Genomic DNA, 16,676 nt, shown 5'->3' with positions numbered 1-16,676 from the left:
AGCTGGGTTTTGATGCAGTGCAGTAGGAATTTTCTGCTTCCGCTGGTCCTGCTGTGGGCTGCTCCTGCCCACAGTTGGGCCTTTGGTCAGCCTTGTGGAAAAACTAATGGTAGAAGAGTTGGGAAAGAGGGAATGAATACCCAAAGTCCAGGGCCTTTGCAGGCTGCTATGACTAAAACTGAAGTTTGGGGAAATGGCAACTATGTAGTGCCTGTGGGGCTCCTGTTTGGGGACAAAAGGCATTTTTTGTTCAGTTAAAGAGGAAGGTGATGATGTAAGTATTTACAGATCCCGTAAGAGGCCCAGTGCACTCCAGAGTGTTGGCATAGAGTAAAAAATACAGCTCTCTGGATTGACAAATTAAGACAACTGTGGCTCGTAAGTAATTACTAATGATTGCTTGCAACATTGGACCATTTGGAGGGATTTTTTTTTTTTAATTTAATAAACTTTATTTTGGAGTGATTTTCAATTTACAGAAAAGTTGCAAAGATAGGACAGAGAGTCCCTGTACGCTCCTCATCCACTTTCTGGGGGACAGTTCTGGTAGTCCTGGTCACAGGAGCTGTCAGCAAAGTTTGAGATGATGTTTCGTTCCCCCAACCCCCGCTCTATGTATTTCCCTGCGTTGGGCAGAAGCAAACTCCTTTCCCTGCCGATAGAACTTGGTCCAAAATAGTAGAGTCACTAAGTATTTGGTAGAGGCAGTGGTGGGTTTTCTCCAAATGAAACATACTTTTGAGACACTGGTTCAGTTTCTCCTCTTCTCTTCCCTCTTCAGATTAGTCAAGGCTACAGTCCCAGCTGTTTATTGTCAGACCTCAAGGGAACAACAAGGACTCTTAAATCTCTTTCAGGACTTCTCTGGAAAAGTTATAAAAACTGTTACCAGGTCACGTTAGCAAGCATGAGGAAAAGATATGCTGCTTAAACTCACGCCCAGAACTGCTGAGATTGACGTGGCTCTGTCGAGTGAGGTGTAGGTCCCAAGCATAGGGAACCCCAAATTCCTGCAGGAGGGAAACGGAAATTTAAGACTATACTCTTCCCTGTGTCCACACTATAGCAAGTAATTCAGAATGTGGCCTTGGAGGCACACTTTCTGGGTCTGTATCCCGACTCTGGCGTTTATGAGCTATGGGACATGGGGCAAGTGACTCGTTGTTCTTGACCTCCGTCATTTCATCTTTAAGATGAGGCTGATAGTCCCTATCTTGCCAGATGGTTGTGAGGAGCCAGTGGATTAGTGGGGAGAGTACTTAGAACAGTGCCTGGCTCAATAAATGTTAGCTGTGGTTAACTCAGTTTTAGTATTCTTGGCCTCTAGGACTGGGAGGAATGGCTCACGTGGCCCCCTGAAAGCACTGGCTGATGTTGCTAAATTTACTTCTTGTGCTTGATTTGAGCAGAAACTCAGCCACCTGTGACAAATTTGAATGTTTCTGTTGAAAACCTCTGCACGGTCATCTGGACATGGGATCCTCCTGAGGGAGCCAGCCCGAATTGCACCTTACGGTATTTTAGTCATTTTGACAACAAGCAGGATAAGGTAAGTGTTCTGGAACGTATTGCATTGACGAGGTAAAGTGAACACTATGAACTGGAGCCAAGAATAAACGGAATTCCAATCTTACTTCAAAGTGGGAATTTTGTTTTGGGTCGTGTCCCAATTTTACCTGGGAAAATGGCTGAAAAGACTGTTGGAAAAAAACTGAGCATTTGAACATTTGAAAATATTTGCTCATTATCTGATAATCAAATGCAATGAGATTACTCTGTTAGGAACTACCAGATATCTTTTATCTACTAGGCACTGAACAAGTAATTATGTTAAAATGTGTTCCCGTGTTCCTGCCTGTAGCCTCGTATGTAGACCACACTTCCAGTTTCTCAGGGAGCTTTCACGTTCACCGTCTTGCTAACAACATGCACACAGATATGCAGGAACCATGCAACGCAAGAGTAAATGGCCGCATGGCAAGTGAAAAAATAAGACGTCTGTGGCAGATAGGCTTGACTAGGTTTCCCGGTGCCTGAGGAAAAATGAGGGGAACATTCAGCCTTCCCAGTCAGATGTGGTCAACGGGCATAAGTGAATTTTTGTTAACGGGATTGGATCATTTCAGATTCTTTATGATAGTCTTATTCAACGGAATTTTCGCTCAGGCCTGATTGGTTTGAAGCCCCTTCTAATTGACAGGTTCTTCAAAGCATCAGATCATCTGTCCAAAACTGTTTTATATCTTTATGCCTTCTTTCAGTGAAGGGGGAGGTCAGGGACATTTGGGGTTGAATTTGTCCAGGATTGTGAGGAGGCTGAAAGAGAAGTTGTTATTAGTGACAGGGCTTTGGCTCAGTGAATTTCGAGATCATCAGATTCATGCAGCTCGGTGGCAGGGAGAGTCAGGAGAACTGGGTTCTAGTTGGCGGACCACTCAGCTATCTCTGTGGCCTGGGCGAGTTACCTAACCTCTCTGAGCCTTAGTTTCCTGCTGTGTAAAGTATGGCTTTACTCACTTCCCTGGCTTGCTGGGACACGGCAAATAATGTATGTGAAAGCTTAATAAAGCGAGGATGGAAAAGGTTCTTCCTCTTGAGGGAAACTTGCTAATCTGCCTTTCTTGCCCCTTTTCTGCTGAGGTGTTAATTATGGCTCAGGTGTTCGCTGATGAAGAATTGAGGCTACTCAGGAGTATTTGCATTTTATTTATTCTTAATTTTTGTAAAGATTTATTTATTTTAGAGAGAGAGAGTGCAGTGGGGAGAGGGAGAGGGAGAGAGAATCTCAAGCCGACTCCCCACTGAGCATGGAGCCCGACAGGGGACTCAGTCCCAGGACCCCGAGATCATGACCTGAGCCAAAATCAAGAGTTGGCAGTTTAACCGACTGAGCCACCCAGGCACCCCAGAAGTATTTGCATTTTAAAGGAGGTTCTCTAAACCTGAATAGACATTTTTCCAAAGAAGACGTACAGATGGCCACCAGACATGTGAAAAGATGCTCAGCATCACTCATCGTTGGGGAAATACAAATCAAAACCACAATTAGATAAATCACCTCATACCTGTCTGGATGACTAGTATCAAAAAGACAAGAAATATTGGGGCACCTGGCTGGCTCAGTCAGTGGAGCATGCAACTCTTGATCTCGGGGTTGTAAGTTTGAGCCCCACATTGGCTGTAGAGATTACTTAATAACAAAATCTTAGAAAAAAAAAGGACAAGAAATATCAAGTGTTGGCGAGGATGTGGAGACAAGGGAACCCTCTTGCACCATTGGTGGGAATGTAAATTGGTACAGCCGCTATGGAAAACAATATGGAGGTTCCTCAGAAAATTAAAAATAGGGGGCACCTGGGTGGCTCAGTTGGTTGGGCGACTGCCTTCGGCTCAGGTCATGATCCCGAAGTCCCTGGATCGAGTCCCGCATCGGGCTCCCTGCTCAGTGGGGAGTCTGCTTCTCCCTCTGACCCTCCCCCCTCTCATGTGCTTGCTCTCTCTCATTCTCTCTCAAATAAATAAATAAAAAAAAAAAATCTAAAAAAAAAAAAATTAAAAATAGAACTGCCCTATGATCTAGCAATTCCACTTCTGGGTATTTACCTGAAGAAAATGAAAACACTCATTTAAAAAGATACACGCACGCCTGTGTTTATTGCAGCATTATTTACAATGGCCAATTTCCAATAGCCAAGGGATAGAAGCAACAACCTAAGTGTCTACTGATAGATGGATAGACGACTGGATAAAGATGTGGTGTGTATATATATATATATATATATATATATATATACACACATATTATATGTATATAATATTACTCAGCCATAAAAAAGAATGAAATGTGGCCATTTGTGACAACATGGATGGAACCAAAGACAAATACCATATGATTTCTCTCATGTGGAATCTAAAAAACAAAAGGAACAAACAAAACCAAACTGAAACAGATTCACAGATACAGAGAACAAACTGATGGTTGCAGGGGATGGAGGATGGGTGAAGTAGGTGAAGGGAATTAAGTCATTCAAACTTTCAGTTATAAAATAAATAAGACATGGAGATGAAAAGTACAGCATAGAGAATATAGCCAATAATATTGTAATAACTTTGTGTGGTGGCAGTTGGTAACTAGACTTATCACGGGGATCACCGGGTAGGGTATATAAATGTCAAATCACTATGTTGTGCACCGGAAACTAATATCACATTGTAGGTCAACTATACTTCAATTAAATAAAAGCAAACAAACAAAAAAAGAGATGCTGTCGATGCAAAAAGAAGCCTGTAATGCTTTCAGGAGTTGAGTTCCCCTTTTCACACTGTTGGCTTCCTCTTGTTCCTAAGGAGGGGCCGTAGGCATTTGGATTCTTGGTGGCCACTTTCCTAGTTCAGCCTTGAGAAATTCTGGGAAAGACCTTGAAGTCCTTCGCCTAAGTGTCTCATTGAAACTGAGGAGAGGTCACCTTTTTTTCCTAACAGGTCCACATTCATTAGGCAGCCAAGCACACCCGAGGATCGATCAGGTAGACATGGTGGTAGTTTAGCCTAGAAATGGGGCTCATTCCACAGTGTAGATACAGACATTTAGACTTGAAAGTAGCTTTAGGAGGCAGTGGAATTAGACAGAACTGGGTTTGAACATTTGCCTCTTTGCCTTTCGGAGGTGTGTGACCCTGAGCAAGTCACTTAACCTCTCTGAGCTTCCAGTTCCTTGTTTGTAAAATGCTGGGGTAGGACCTACTTTGTGTGAATGGTGCGTGTATTCAAGGAGATGATGTTTGTAATGCATCTGGCACCACGTTAACGTTCAATAATTGTCAGCTTTTATTATTATTGTTAAGTTGAATCACGTGAAATTGTTGCTTTTTTAGGTCATGTGGTTCAACCTAATATTACCCTCCATTTTGCCCCTGAGGAGACCAGATGGAGACCACGAAGGGAGACCTCTGCCTAAGGCCTGCTCCTTTATATTCCAGCCATTTGACGGTGTTCATGGCTGTCCACCCGTGATAAACACGGATTATCCCTTGTAATCAATGATGGGAGATTTCCTGGCCAACCTTTTGAAGTTTATAATCCTGAGGCTGACCGTGAACGGCAGGAGTGATTTCCTTTTCCCCTTTCCAACCTTTAGACAACGCATTGCCATCATCAGACAAAACTGGGGCGTATATGTGCTTTGAAGCATATTGAAGGAGTGGCTTTCGGATAGTTTGTACATGTTAGGGGGGCTTATGCGACCATCTAAAGATCCTAAGTTGCTAAATGAGATAAACCCTTGAGGTCATTTTCAATCTTCGAATTGGAGGACCATTAACACGAGAGATAGGGATTCATAGATGATTTTTTAAAAATACAAGGCCAGGGGCGCCTGGGTGGGTCAGTCAGTAAGCAGCTGCCTTTGGCTCAGGTCATGATCCCAGGTCCTGGGATCGAGCCCGGCGTCGGGCTCCCTGCTCAGCCGGGGGCCTGCTTCTCCCTCTCCTTCTGCCTGCCACTCTGCCTACTTGTGCTCTCTCTCTCTCTCTCTGTCAAATAAATAAATAAAAAATAAAAACACAAGGTCAGTTTTAAGTGGCTGCCCTCCACCATTGTTTTAGCGATATCTGCTAGTTTCCCAATCTGGCAAGTAGGAGGATCTGGCATCAAGTTTTGATTTTGTTTTTGTTTTTTGGCTTGTTGTTGTTAAAAAGAATGTTGATTTATGTACTTTGGCATCAGATTAGATCGCTTTTATCACCCAGAGATAGCAAGTCTCACTAGGTGAATAAATTTAGCTATTGTTCCATCCAGGCATCCAGAGAGGCAGGAGCTGAGTCCAACTCTCTTTTTCTACTGAGAAAGGAATCTGGAATTGGGAAAGGTGTGATCCAGCCAAATGAACATTGGTCCTGAGCGGGGAGGGACCAGTTCAGGACTCTGGCCTTGGTTTTTGATAAATTTTCAAAGAAGCCCAGATTCCCCAAGGGGTGGAGCAGAGTGTCCTACAGCAGCTACCAGGGGAATGAGTCACCACAGCCGAAAGTCATGTGGGAGCCATCAGCCTTATCTCTTCAAGATCTGCTGGGAGGGATTTAGTTCCTTGTCTGATAGAGATGTGCTGGACTTGGTGATCATTGACAACTGGGGTTTCTCCTTTTTTTCATGCCAATATAATATTGTTTACCTTAAACTTTGAAAGAGTTTTTTTTTTTAAAGATTTTATTTATTTGAGAGAGAGAGAGAGAAAGCACAAGCAGGGGGAGCGGCAGAGGGAGAGGGAGAAGCAAGCTCCCTACGAGCAGGGAGTCTGGTGTGGGGCTTGATCCCAGGACCCTGAGATCATGACCTGAGCCGAAGGCAGACGCTTCACCGACTGAGCCACCCAGGCGCCCCTGAAAGAGATTTTTAAAAATGATTTTGTTTTTCCCCCACTGTCTCTTTTCTCAGTTGTTATTATTATTATTATTATTTTAAAGATTTTATTTATTTATTTGACAGAGAGAGACACAGCGAGAGGGGGAACACAAGCAGGGGGAGCGGGAGAGGGAGAAGCAGGCTTCCTGCGGAGCAGGGAGCCCGATGCGGGGCTCGATCCCAGGACCCTGGGATCATGACCTGAGCCGAAGGCAGACGCCCATCGACTGAGCCACCCAGGCGCCCCTCTCAGTTATTATTTATATGCCCCCAAGGACAAGGTTCAGATTAAGTACTAAAGTATTTTTTTAATTTAAAAAATTTGATTATAATAAAAATCTTTGTGTAATAAAATTCCTCAGCCTTCTCACTGGAACGGTATCTAATATAATAAGAGAACTGGGGTTTTTCCCATGATGATTCTAATTTATGGCATTTAACCATACATGTTCCACCTGGTATCTTCAAAGAACAGAGGCTGCTTCCAAACAAGAATTATCAAGGATCCTTGGGTCAGGGTGGCTCCTTCAGGGGTATATAGGACTTGAGCTTAGTAAAATTGTGACGGTGAAATTTGCACTTGGAACTTTTGTGCCACCGTAACCGTGATCCTGGGGCTGGTCTTCACTTTCACAGGCTGAGAACCCTCATTTCCTCAGCACACATTCATCTCTCAAGGGCCAGTTCCTTACTTTGCCACAAGAACTGTCACGGTGAAAAAACATTCTAGAAAGCTTTCTGTTGGCGTAACTGGTGTGTTCCATCCCTGTAGGCAGCAACTATATAGAAAGCCAAATGATAAGTAGGTTTCTTGTGAAGGAATCAGAAATTAGTTGTGCAAATGTACTTGGCTAAGAGTAGCTAGAGGTCTCACTGAAGGTAGGCATAGCTTTGCCAGTGGACAGAAGTACTCATTGTCTATGGGCCCAAATCCCCCTCTTTTCTCCCTGCCAGAAGTTTGCTCACACACCTTTGTTTGTCTTTTCTTCAGAGCTGACCAGCTGGCTCCCTTTCCAGAGTGCTGTCTTGCCTGGGCCTAAGAGATATTCAGTCTCTCTAACGTGACTTTTTTTCATGTCTTTGCTATGATTCATTAATTGTTGGTTTGCTAGCTACCTCTCTCAGAGCATCCTTATGTCTTGGTTTTGGGAGTATCTCACAGTTGCCCCCATGCTCAGCTGACCTCAGGCATGGGAAATGGCAGAGTAGCTCCTTAGGGGGGCAGATAGAGGTAAATGTGACAAATCTTCCCCTTCAGGGCCATCAGCACGTATATAAAAGGAAATGCTATCTCCAACTTGAGTCAGAAACCATTGCAAAACAGGAAGCTCCTTGGAGCTCTGATTAAAAGCAGCTTCATTCTTAATCCACCTCTGTCCGCTTGGGAGATGTTAATTTCCTAAAGAGCCCTCTAATCTCATTATTCTGAATCATACTGACCAGATTTGTGATTTGTATCTGTATGCCGTCTATAAGTTGGCTTTCTGTAGTTCCACAAGCCTATCTACTTTTCAGAATAAGAGTGTGGTATACTCCGTGCATATAGCAACGTTTAAAATTTCTGTGTTTGTGTGAGGTAGTCAGAATGGTCAAACAGTACAGAAAGATGTTTAATGACGTCTCTCTTTGGTCCTCAGGGCCTCCTTTACTTTCTGTCCTCAGAAGTGACCAGGATTACTGGATTTTTTTTTTTTTTAAAGATTTTATTTATTTCACAGAAGGACACAGCGAGAGAGGGAACACAAGCAGGGGGAGTGGGAGAGGGAGAAGCAGGCTTCCCGCGGAGCAGGGAGCCCGATGCGGGGCTCGATCCCAGGACCCCGGGACCACGACCTGAGCCAAAGGCAGATGCCCAACGACTGAGCCCCCCAGGCGCCCCGGATTACTGGATTCTTAAAGCAGTTTTTACCTTGATCTTGATAGTATACTGCATCTAGTTAGGAAATGAATTTTTTTAAAGATTTATTTATTTTTAGGGAGAGAGAGGGAGAGAGAGGGAGCGCAAGGAGGAGGGGCAGAGAGAGAGGGAGAAAGAAACCCAAGCAGACTCCATGCTGAGCGCGGAGCCCGATGTGGGGCTCGATCTCACGACCCTGAGACCACGACCTGAGCCGAAACCAATAGACGCTTAACCGTCTGTGCCACCCAGGTGCCCCTAGGAATTTAATTTTGCTAATCTTACTGTGTTTCCTTTAAAATTGCTTTTAGACAGTTGATGTGTTAGCATGGTAGGTTTATAGGCAAATGTCATGGTGTTTATACATTTAAAATGTGGGAAATTGTCTTTTATCTATACCAGGGTTTCTCAACGGTGGCACCACTGCCATTTGGTGCAGGCTAATTCTTTGCTATGGGGGGGGGAAAGCTGTCCTGGGCACCGAGGCATGTTCAGTAGCATCCTTGGCATCTGCCTACCACATGCCAGTGGCTGCGCCCTCCTAAGCTGTGACAGTCAAGCACAGTCCCAGGATTGGGGCTGGGGGCAGGGAGAGCAAAATCACCGAGGTTGAGAGTCGCTGACCTGTGCCATCTGATAACCTTCCCTTTTTTTTTTTTTACACATTTGAACATGCTCATGTCTTATTACCTAAGTGTTTTGCTATATGTTTGCTAGAGCAATACCTTTTTACAATTTCCGAACCTTAGAAAATTGCTCCTGAAACTCATCGTTCAAAAGAAGTGCCCCTGAATGAGAGGATTTGTCTGCAAGTGGGGTCCCAGTGCAGCACCAATGAAAGTGACAATCCTAGCATTTTGGTGGAGAAGTGCACCCCGCCCCCGGAAGGTAACCAGCGAAAGCACTGTTTGTTGGTACATGGGGGAGAAAGGCAAATTATCCATATGTTTATGTTCAGTGTTCGTTAATTCATTCAGTTTTCAAATATTTGCTGAGTCTGATAAGTTCCAGGCACGTGTACTAGGTGATAAATACGAGGACGTCCCTGCCTTCGAGGTGCTCACGACTTGACTAACTGTGCCTCAGAGTTCTATAGCATTTAATCACTCGGCATGTGATGTACACAGATAGACATCCTCCCCTAAATTGAGCCTCAGAAGCTTATCTTGCGAAGCGAGCAAGGCATGGATTATTAGCCCGCTCCATTTTATGAGCAAGAAGGGAACTGAGTGGGTTGCTCTAGGTCTTCAGATTACAGGTCCAGTGCCTTAAGAAAACCCCCCAATACTGTCTTCCTCATTCGATAGAAAGATTAGCTTGATAGACAAGATGTATTGGGGGAAAGATGTTAGAAAAGGAAAACGGGCCTGCTGGCCTAGCTCCAGTTCAGGACGAGCCCTAGGAAAAGTGGCCACGTGGGCAGGTTGGGCCTTGGCCCCCAGGCCCCTTCCTGCCCATCACCCAGGTCCTGCTGGCTCTTGGGCTGCGTGCAGGGAGGAGCTTATCCTGATGAAGGGCAGGGCTCCTGGAGCCTGGATGTCCACGCTTAAGTCGCAGTGCTGCCAGGGAACAGCTGCGTGACCTTGAGCAGACGACTTAGCCCCTCCCTACTTCACTTTGCTCAGCTGTAAAATGGGCTTGATGATAGCACCTGCCTCCCAGGACTGTCGAAAGGGTTACGGAAGTCAGTCTAGGCGAGGGGCTTAGAACAGCGCCCGGCAACGCGTAAAGGCTGGATGCGTATCATCTAGTAATCCCATGTTGCCCCTTGTTTGGAGGGTCCCATCTCTCCCACTTCCAAACCTTAGCACTATGTGGCCCGTTCTCCAGGCCTTTCCCTCTACCTGCCTTGCACAGATCAGAAGTATATGAAGTCCCATTTGTAAAACTATAAAATTCAGTACTGCCACAAGGCTGGGAGCCTGGTTTGAAACAACTTACCGCCCCATTCTCATTTCTTTAGAAGTTTAATAAATAATACGAAAAAGCCTAAATTGTACTATGACATTAAAATGGTTGATGATGCCCCTGGATAATACTCCTTCAAGAATCCGGACATGATGCCTTAACTCAAAAGGCTATATTATAAAGGTAGGGATTTCAGATGATAAAGATTATATGGCTCCTAAAGTCTTAACACACAGTAAACAACTACCAAGAGTTATATTAATGCTGACTTTCCCCCAAGCTGCTTCAGGAAGAATGTTTGTTTCGTCTTTAAAAAAACAACATGTGTTAGTATTGGTCAAAAGACAGGAAGGTAAATTTTAACTCAATAGACTTGTTTTCTTTAAAGACAGGTAGATATATGGGTTGTTTGTGTTTTCACACTCCTTTAGGAATGCCATACTCATTTCCTACCACTGAAATATTATTTGACCATGAAACACTCTCTCCAGTTAGGAATACAAAGTTAGGGTCCCTCAGTGATAGTAAAGATATTTTCTTGGGATCTGGAGGTGAGAGAGAAAGTTGTAACAAGTTAGATTTGGGTTTTCTCCATCCTGGGTGCCTTCTGGGTAAAATGGTATGAGAAATTAGGAATTGGCTTTCTGGTAAAACACTCTCACCATCCCTCATGCCCCAGAGGGTTTGGCGGGTTTGGCTCACAGGGAAAGAAGCATCCTAAACCCTTGGCTGGGTCTTCTAGGTGATCCCGAGTCTGCTGTGACTGAACTACAATGCGTTTGGCACAACCTGAGCTACATGAAGTGTACTTGGCTCCCTGGAAGGAATACAAGTCCAGACACCAACTATACTCTCTACTATTGGTGAGTGTGTATGGGAGACGTGTGGGGGAAGGACTGATTGTGATTGTTTGGGGAGCGTTGGGATCTAACCTACTTAAAAACCAAAACCGAAAAAAGAACATCCTGGTTTTGGGGGCTTTGTTTATCATTACTTTTTTAAGATTTTATTTATTTATTTTGAGACAGAGAGCATGAGCACGGGGAGGGGGGTACAGAGGGAGAGAGAAAGTCTCCAGGAGACTCCCTGCTGAGCATGGAGCCCGACGCAGTGCTCGATCTCACCACCCCGAGATTGTGACCTGAGCAGAAACCAAGAGTCGGATGCTTAACCGACGGAGCCACCCAGGCATCCCCTAATTATCATTATTTTTAATTGAAGTATAAATTAATACACAATGTTATATTAGTTTCAGGTGTATGACATAGTAATTCAACAATTCTGTACATGACTCAGTGCTCACCTCGGTAAGTGCAGCTGTCACCTGTCACCATACCATGTTATTGCAGTATTACTGACTATATTGCCTATGCTGTGCTTTGCATCTCCCTGACTTATTTATTTTTTATTTAACTTATTTTTATTTAACTTATTTAACTGGAAGTGTGTGCCTTTTAATCCCCTTTGTCTGTTTCACCCACCCTCCACCCACCTCCCCTCTGGCAACCACCAGTTTGTTCTCTGTATTTAAGAGTCTGTTTGTTTTGTTTTTTAGATTCTACATAGAAGTGAAATCATATGGTATTTGTCTGACTTCTTTCACTTACCATAATACCCTCTAGGTCCATCCATGTTGTTGCAAATGGCAAGATCTCATTTTTTTTTTTAACGGTAGTATTCCATTGTGTATATATACCACATATTCTTTTTACAAATCCAAGAAGATGGGCAGTTTGATTCAGTGGAAGGTGCATCTGCTTTTGGTGTCTACTTTCTTTAAAAAGTAACTGTAGATCCACAGGATGTTGCAAAAACTGTACAGGGAGATCCCAGGGCACCCTTCATGCAGCTTCTCCCAAAGGTAACATGGTCTGTAACTAGAAAGCAGTATCAAAACCAGAAAGTTGCTGTGGTTACAATCCACCCACCTTATTCAAATTTCACCAGTGTCACATGCACTTGGGGGTGTGTGTGTGTGTGTGTGTGTGTGTGAGTTCTATGTAATTTTATCACACGTGTAAATATAGAACAGTTCCATTACCACAAGGATCCCCTGAGTTGCTATTTTATGCCCATACCCTCTTCCCTTCTGCACCTCCCCCCGCCTTTCCCTCCCCCAAGTCTCTAGCCTCTGGCAATTACTAAACTCTTCTCCATCTCTATATTTTTGTCATTTCAAGAATGTTACTAGAATAGACATAGCATATAACTGTTTGAGGCTGACTTTTTAAAAAAAAAAAAAAACACTCTGCATAATACCCTTGAGGTCCCTCCAAGTTGTGTGTATCAGTAGTTCATTTTTTCTTTTTTTATTCCATGGTGTGGATGTGCCAGTTTGTTTAAACATTTATTCATTGAAGGATATCTTGGTTCTTTCTAATTGTTTGCAGCTATGAGTAAAGCTGCTATAAATACTTACGTTCAGGTTTTTATGTGAGCATAACTTTTCATATCTCTGGAAGAAATGCCCAAGAGTGCAATTGCTGGGTCATATGGTAATTGCATATTTTGTGTTATAGCAAACTGCCAAACTATTTTCTAGGGTGGCTGTATCATTTTACATTCCCACCAGCAACGTATGAGTGATTGGTATCTACCTTTAAAAAGGAAAACGATATCATGCCCAGTGATAAAAAGTAAGTTGACTCAACACCTGAAACTAATGTAACATTGTATGTCAACTCTACATCAATTAAAAAAAAAATTAAGGAACTGATGAGAAAACAACTATTAAAAAAAAAAGTAGATTAGCTCCCCACAAAATAACATACCTGAGATTTGTGAGCACATCCACAAAATGTGTTAAATTTCTAAATTGATCTTTAAGCATTTCCTTTCTTTTAGAGCCTAGAATTATTAGCAGCGGAACAAGGAAGAAAGGACCAGGTTAATCAGTTCAATTCAGTAAGACTTTATTTGGCACACATTGTGGGTAAAGCACTGAATAGGCAGCAGAGATAAGAAACATGGCTCTTTGTTCATAAGTTTAAAATGTAGAGGGGGAGAGACAGCCCCCAGCCCAATTACCTGTGTAAAAATAACAGTGTATGATGAAGGCTAGCAGAGACACAAATGCTCTTTAGAAGCTAGGGTGGAGCTTGGGGGAGGTGGCAGGGCAAGGCTGGGGGGCTGGGATGAAGGGGTTGGACTGCACCCATGGGGGGTTTCTCTGAGCATGGGCGCTGGGGAAGAGCAGGGAGGAAGAAGGGCCATGTTCCGTCTGTGTGATACCGGGCTGGGGAAGAGGGAGAACTCGCGTCGGCAGTGTGCTCTCCCCATGGCCTTGTCCCTCCTTCTGTGCTTCATTCAGACTGTTTCTGAGAGAATGGGGTGCGGGGGGCCACGTCCAGGTCTTCTGAAACTATAGGATAAACATGGCCTTGGCTCCCGGAACGTCCATTTTGCCCGATGACGTGATGAGACGAATTTTTGGCGTCTCAAAGCGCTCTGCGAATCCCGGCATCGCAGGACTCTCTGGCCTGTCCCCTGCGGGCTCGCCGGGAAAAGCCCGCACTCTCCTCCCCTGCTGCGCGGGGTGCTCCCCGCCGAGTCCGCCTGGGAAGCCCGACGGCACTGAGACCATGTGGCTCAGTCTCAAGGGTGATTTTATTCTCCTGAGATCAACAATTCTCGTTTGAGGTTTTGTAGTTTCACTTGCCCACTTGTGGTACTTGTTTCTCCTTTCATTAAAGCCCTGCAGTGGCTCCCTGGTGGCTTTGGGATAGAGTCCAAACTCCTCAGCACTACGGACAAAAGTCCTTTCTGACCTGGCTCCTTCCGCCCCGTCTGGCCCCAGCCTCCTCCTCCTCCTCCCTCTGTGCACTTCCACCCTCTCGCATCCTCCCTGCCGTCCAGCCCGCGCCCAGCGCCTTTCAGTTCCTCAAACAGACCCTTCGGCCACTCGAACGGAACAGTGGCAGCACGCCGCGTCCCCGCGCAGTGAGGACCTCGTCCTTTCACCTGGACACCTCTGCTTTGTCCTCAGCTCAGCTCAGACATCACTTCCCTTCCAGAAAGCCTCCCTTGACCTCTCATATCTAGATACGTGCTGGGTCATCGTGTCCCGCGGTACCTTGCACTTTCCTGTGTCATCGTACTCAGCACATTGTGTTGTCACTTCCTGTTTACTTAGCGGTAGCCCTCCCCGGGCTGCCGTCTCCCTTGAGAGCTGAGGCTGTGTCTTGTTACCCTCAGGGCCCGACACGTGGTAGGGGCTCCAGAAAGAAGGTTGAAATGCGTGGTAGGTTCCAAAGCTTAGAGAACATTTGGGATTAGCGTGAGGACTTAGGAGGGGTAAGCAACTCAGGAGCATTATGGTCCAGGAGGAGAAAGAGAGAAGGACCGAGTCGGTCGGACTCCCCCAAGGAATTGCTAGTGAAGGGGCCAGAGAACTAAGCCCTACAAGGAGTAGCCTGGCTCGGAAGATGTTGCTCGGAAGAAGTCTGGGGAGAGCCGTTCGTACAGGCTTTTAAGATGTCTTAGAAGTTGGTAGCATCCCTGTGTTTATTATGCTGTTAACTTCTCTTGCTTTCCCTGGAGTAGTTATTGGCAAAATCGCAGGGAAAACCTTTAGAATCTGTGTCTACAGAAGGTGCAGGGGAAGGAAGGAAAAGCGTGAAAACCGTCCCTCATTTCATGGCCGCCCGTGCCGGAAAGCAATCCGGATGCAGGAGTCAGCGCGGGGCTGGAGGAGAACAGGGGCCCAGTCCTTGGAGTTCTTCTGAGCCAAAGATAGGGAAGTGCCTTGAGGCGTGTACTAGCACAAAACAAGTCTGTGCCAATGGCAAAACCTGCGCCCCCTCTGGGTGAATAAATTATAAAAAAAATTGGCCCCACCAGTTGGAACAAGCATTCTTCTTCCTCTCGGTTGAAAGATTCCTCTTCTTCTGGGCTGATGTAGCATCTTGCCAGAGCTGAGAGCAAATGGTGCTTGGGCTGGCTATCAGCCCTCAGTTGATGCCCCTGTGCAGAGTATAACCTGCAGCCATTGGGGGTGGCTCACAAAGCCATCCTAAGAGAGTGTGGCTCACTGATGCCCGAGGGGGCGGGTGTCAGGGACACCACTTCTTGTCATGTGTGTTCCCAGCATCGGTCATCAGCGTGGACTCTTTCTGTAGTACATACGACCTGTGCTGTCCGATACGGAAGCCACAACTCCCCTGTGACTACTTAGATACGACTTTAAATTAATTAAAATTAAGTCGAATTAAAACTTCAGTTGCTCAGTCTTACTGGTCACTTTCACACGTGGCCAGTGGCTCCTGCCTTGGACAGCACAGATAGAAAACATTTCTGTAATCCCAGAAAATTTCCTCGGACAGTGCTGGTACAGATTCTATATTCTTCTGCCCTCAGCACTCCGCAGCTTATTCTTTTAACAGATTATTCTGTTAAATGGGCATAGTAATATTAGTGCTACCTCGTAAGGTTGGGGTAAGGGCTGTTATTGGGTGAGAAGTATTTGGAGCTGTGCCCAACTGCTACCACATACAGAGTAAGTGATGAGTGCGTGAGAGCTGTATATTTTTTTTATTACTATTATTCATCCCCACTCCCTTGTAGATGTAGCCGGTACGCATCGGTGGCTTCTTCCCCCACTTCGAAGAATTAGCAGCTAGTCCTTACCTCCTCTACCCCTGCCCTCCCCTAGAGAGATCCTTTCCAATCAAAACCACAAAAGAAAGGCAGATGCTTGGGTCGTTCATTATCAAGCACTTGGAATTGGTTTAGGTACCAGTTATTTAACCAATCGTTAAATCATGTCAAACGAACTGCCAGAGACTGTTTCCCTACTCCCCAGTTAGAAACTGGAATCACTTTGAAGCCCCAGGGCAATGACTTGTGGTTCTGCAGGGCTAGTCTGGCATTGAAAGGAAAGCTTGGGGGAGGTGGCAGGGCAAGGCTGGGGGGCTTAACAGCTACAGACTAGGGGCGCCTGGGGGGCTCAGTCAGTTAAGCGTCTGTCTTCAGCTCAGGTCATGATCCTCGGGTCCTGGGATCAAGCCCCATGTCAGGCTCCCAGCTCAGCGGGGGGTCTGCTTCTCCCTCTCCCTCCTCTCTCCCCAGCTTGTATTCTCTCTCTCTCAAATAAATAAATAAATTCTTTAAAAAAAAAGTAGCCACAGACTAGCTCTGCCAATGAATTTTAGGGCATTTCTTACCACATTAATCATCTTCAGAGTTGGGGAAATTGTCTTTAAATCTGTCCATTTCCTCCTTATGTCTATAGTGTGATTCTGTGGAGGATTTCAGTGTCTGAATCTTCACAGGAAGCACCTGAATGCCTTCTGGCTCAGGTTCTTATCTAGTATTTTGCAAGAAGTCCCCAAAAGTTGTCTGTTCAAAACCCAGTATTTCCCCTTTTGTTATTTTGTCCAAATTACAACAACAAAATTTTTTGAAAAATTTCTTATCTGGGGTCCATGAGAGTATGTGAAACACCCAAGGTACAGAAGTGACAAAGGAATCTTAA

The 16,676-nt window shown here is 45.0% G+C and overlaps 1 protein-coding gene across 4 annotated transcripts in view; it reads left to right on the top strand.

Annotated features, from left to right (window-relative positions):
* The window catches only part of IL13RA1 (interleukin 13 receptor subunit alpha 1), a 78,672-nt gene that overhangs the window by 5,067 nt on the left and 56,929 nt on the right, over positions 1 to 16,676 (top strand). For all 4 annotated transcript variants that reach the window (XM_081808349.1, XM_081808350.1, XM_081808347.1 and 1 more), the window contains exons 2-4: positions 1,410 to 1,549; positions 9,046 to 9,184; positions 10,947 to 11,067. In XM_081808349.1, the coding sequence (XP_081664475.1) occupies positions 1,410 to 1,549; positions 9,046 to 9,184; positions 10,947 to 11,067 (400 nt within the window). The remainder of the gene's footprint in view (positions 1 to 1,409; positions 1,550 to 9,045; positions 9,185 to 10,946; positions 11,068 to 16,676) is intronic.

The sequence above is a fragment of the Leptonychotes weddellii genome, chromosome X (genome assembly GCF_054177405.1).
Source record: "Leptonychotes weddellii isolate Sample4059 chromosome X, ASM5417740v2, whole genome shotgun sequence".
Lineage (NCBI taxonomy): Eukaryota > Metazoa > Chordata > Mammalia > Carnivora > Phocidae > Leptonychotes > Leptonychotes weddellii.
This window is presented reverse-complemented; position numbering and strand designations above follow the sequence as displayed.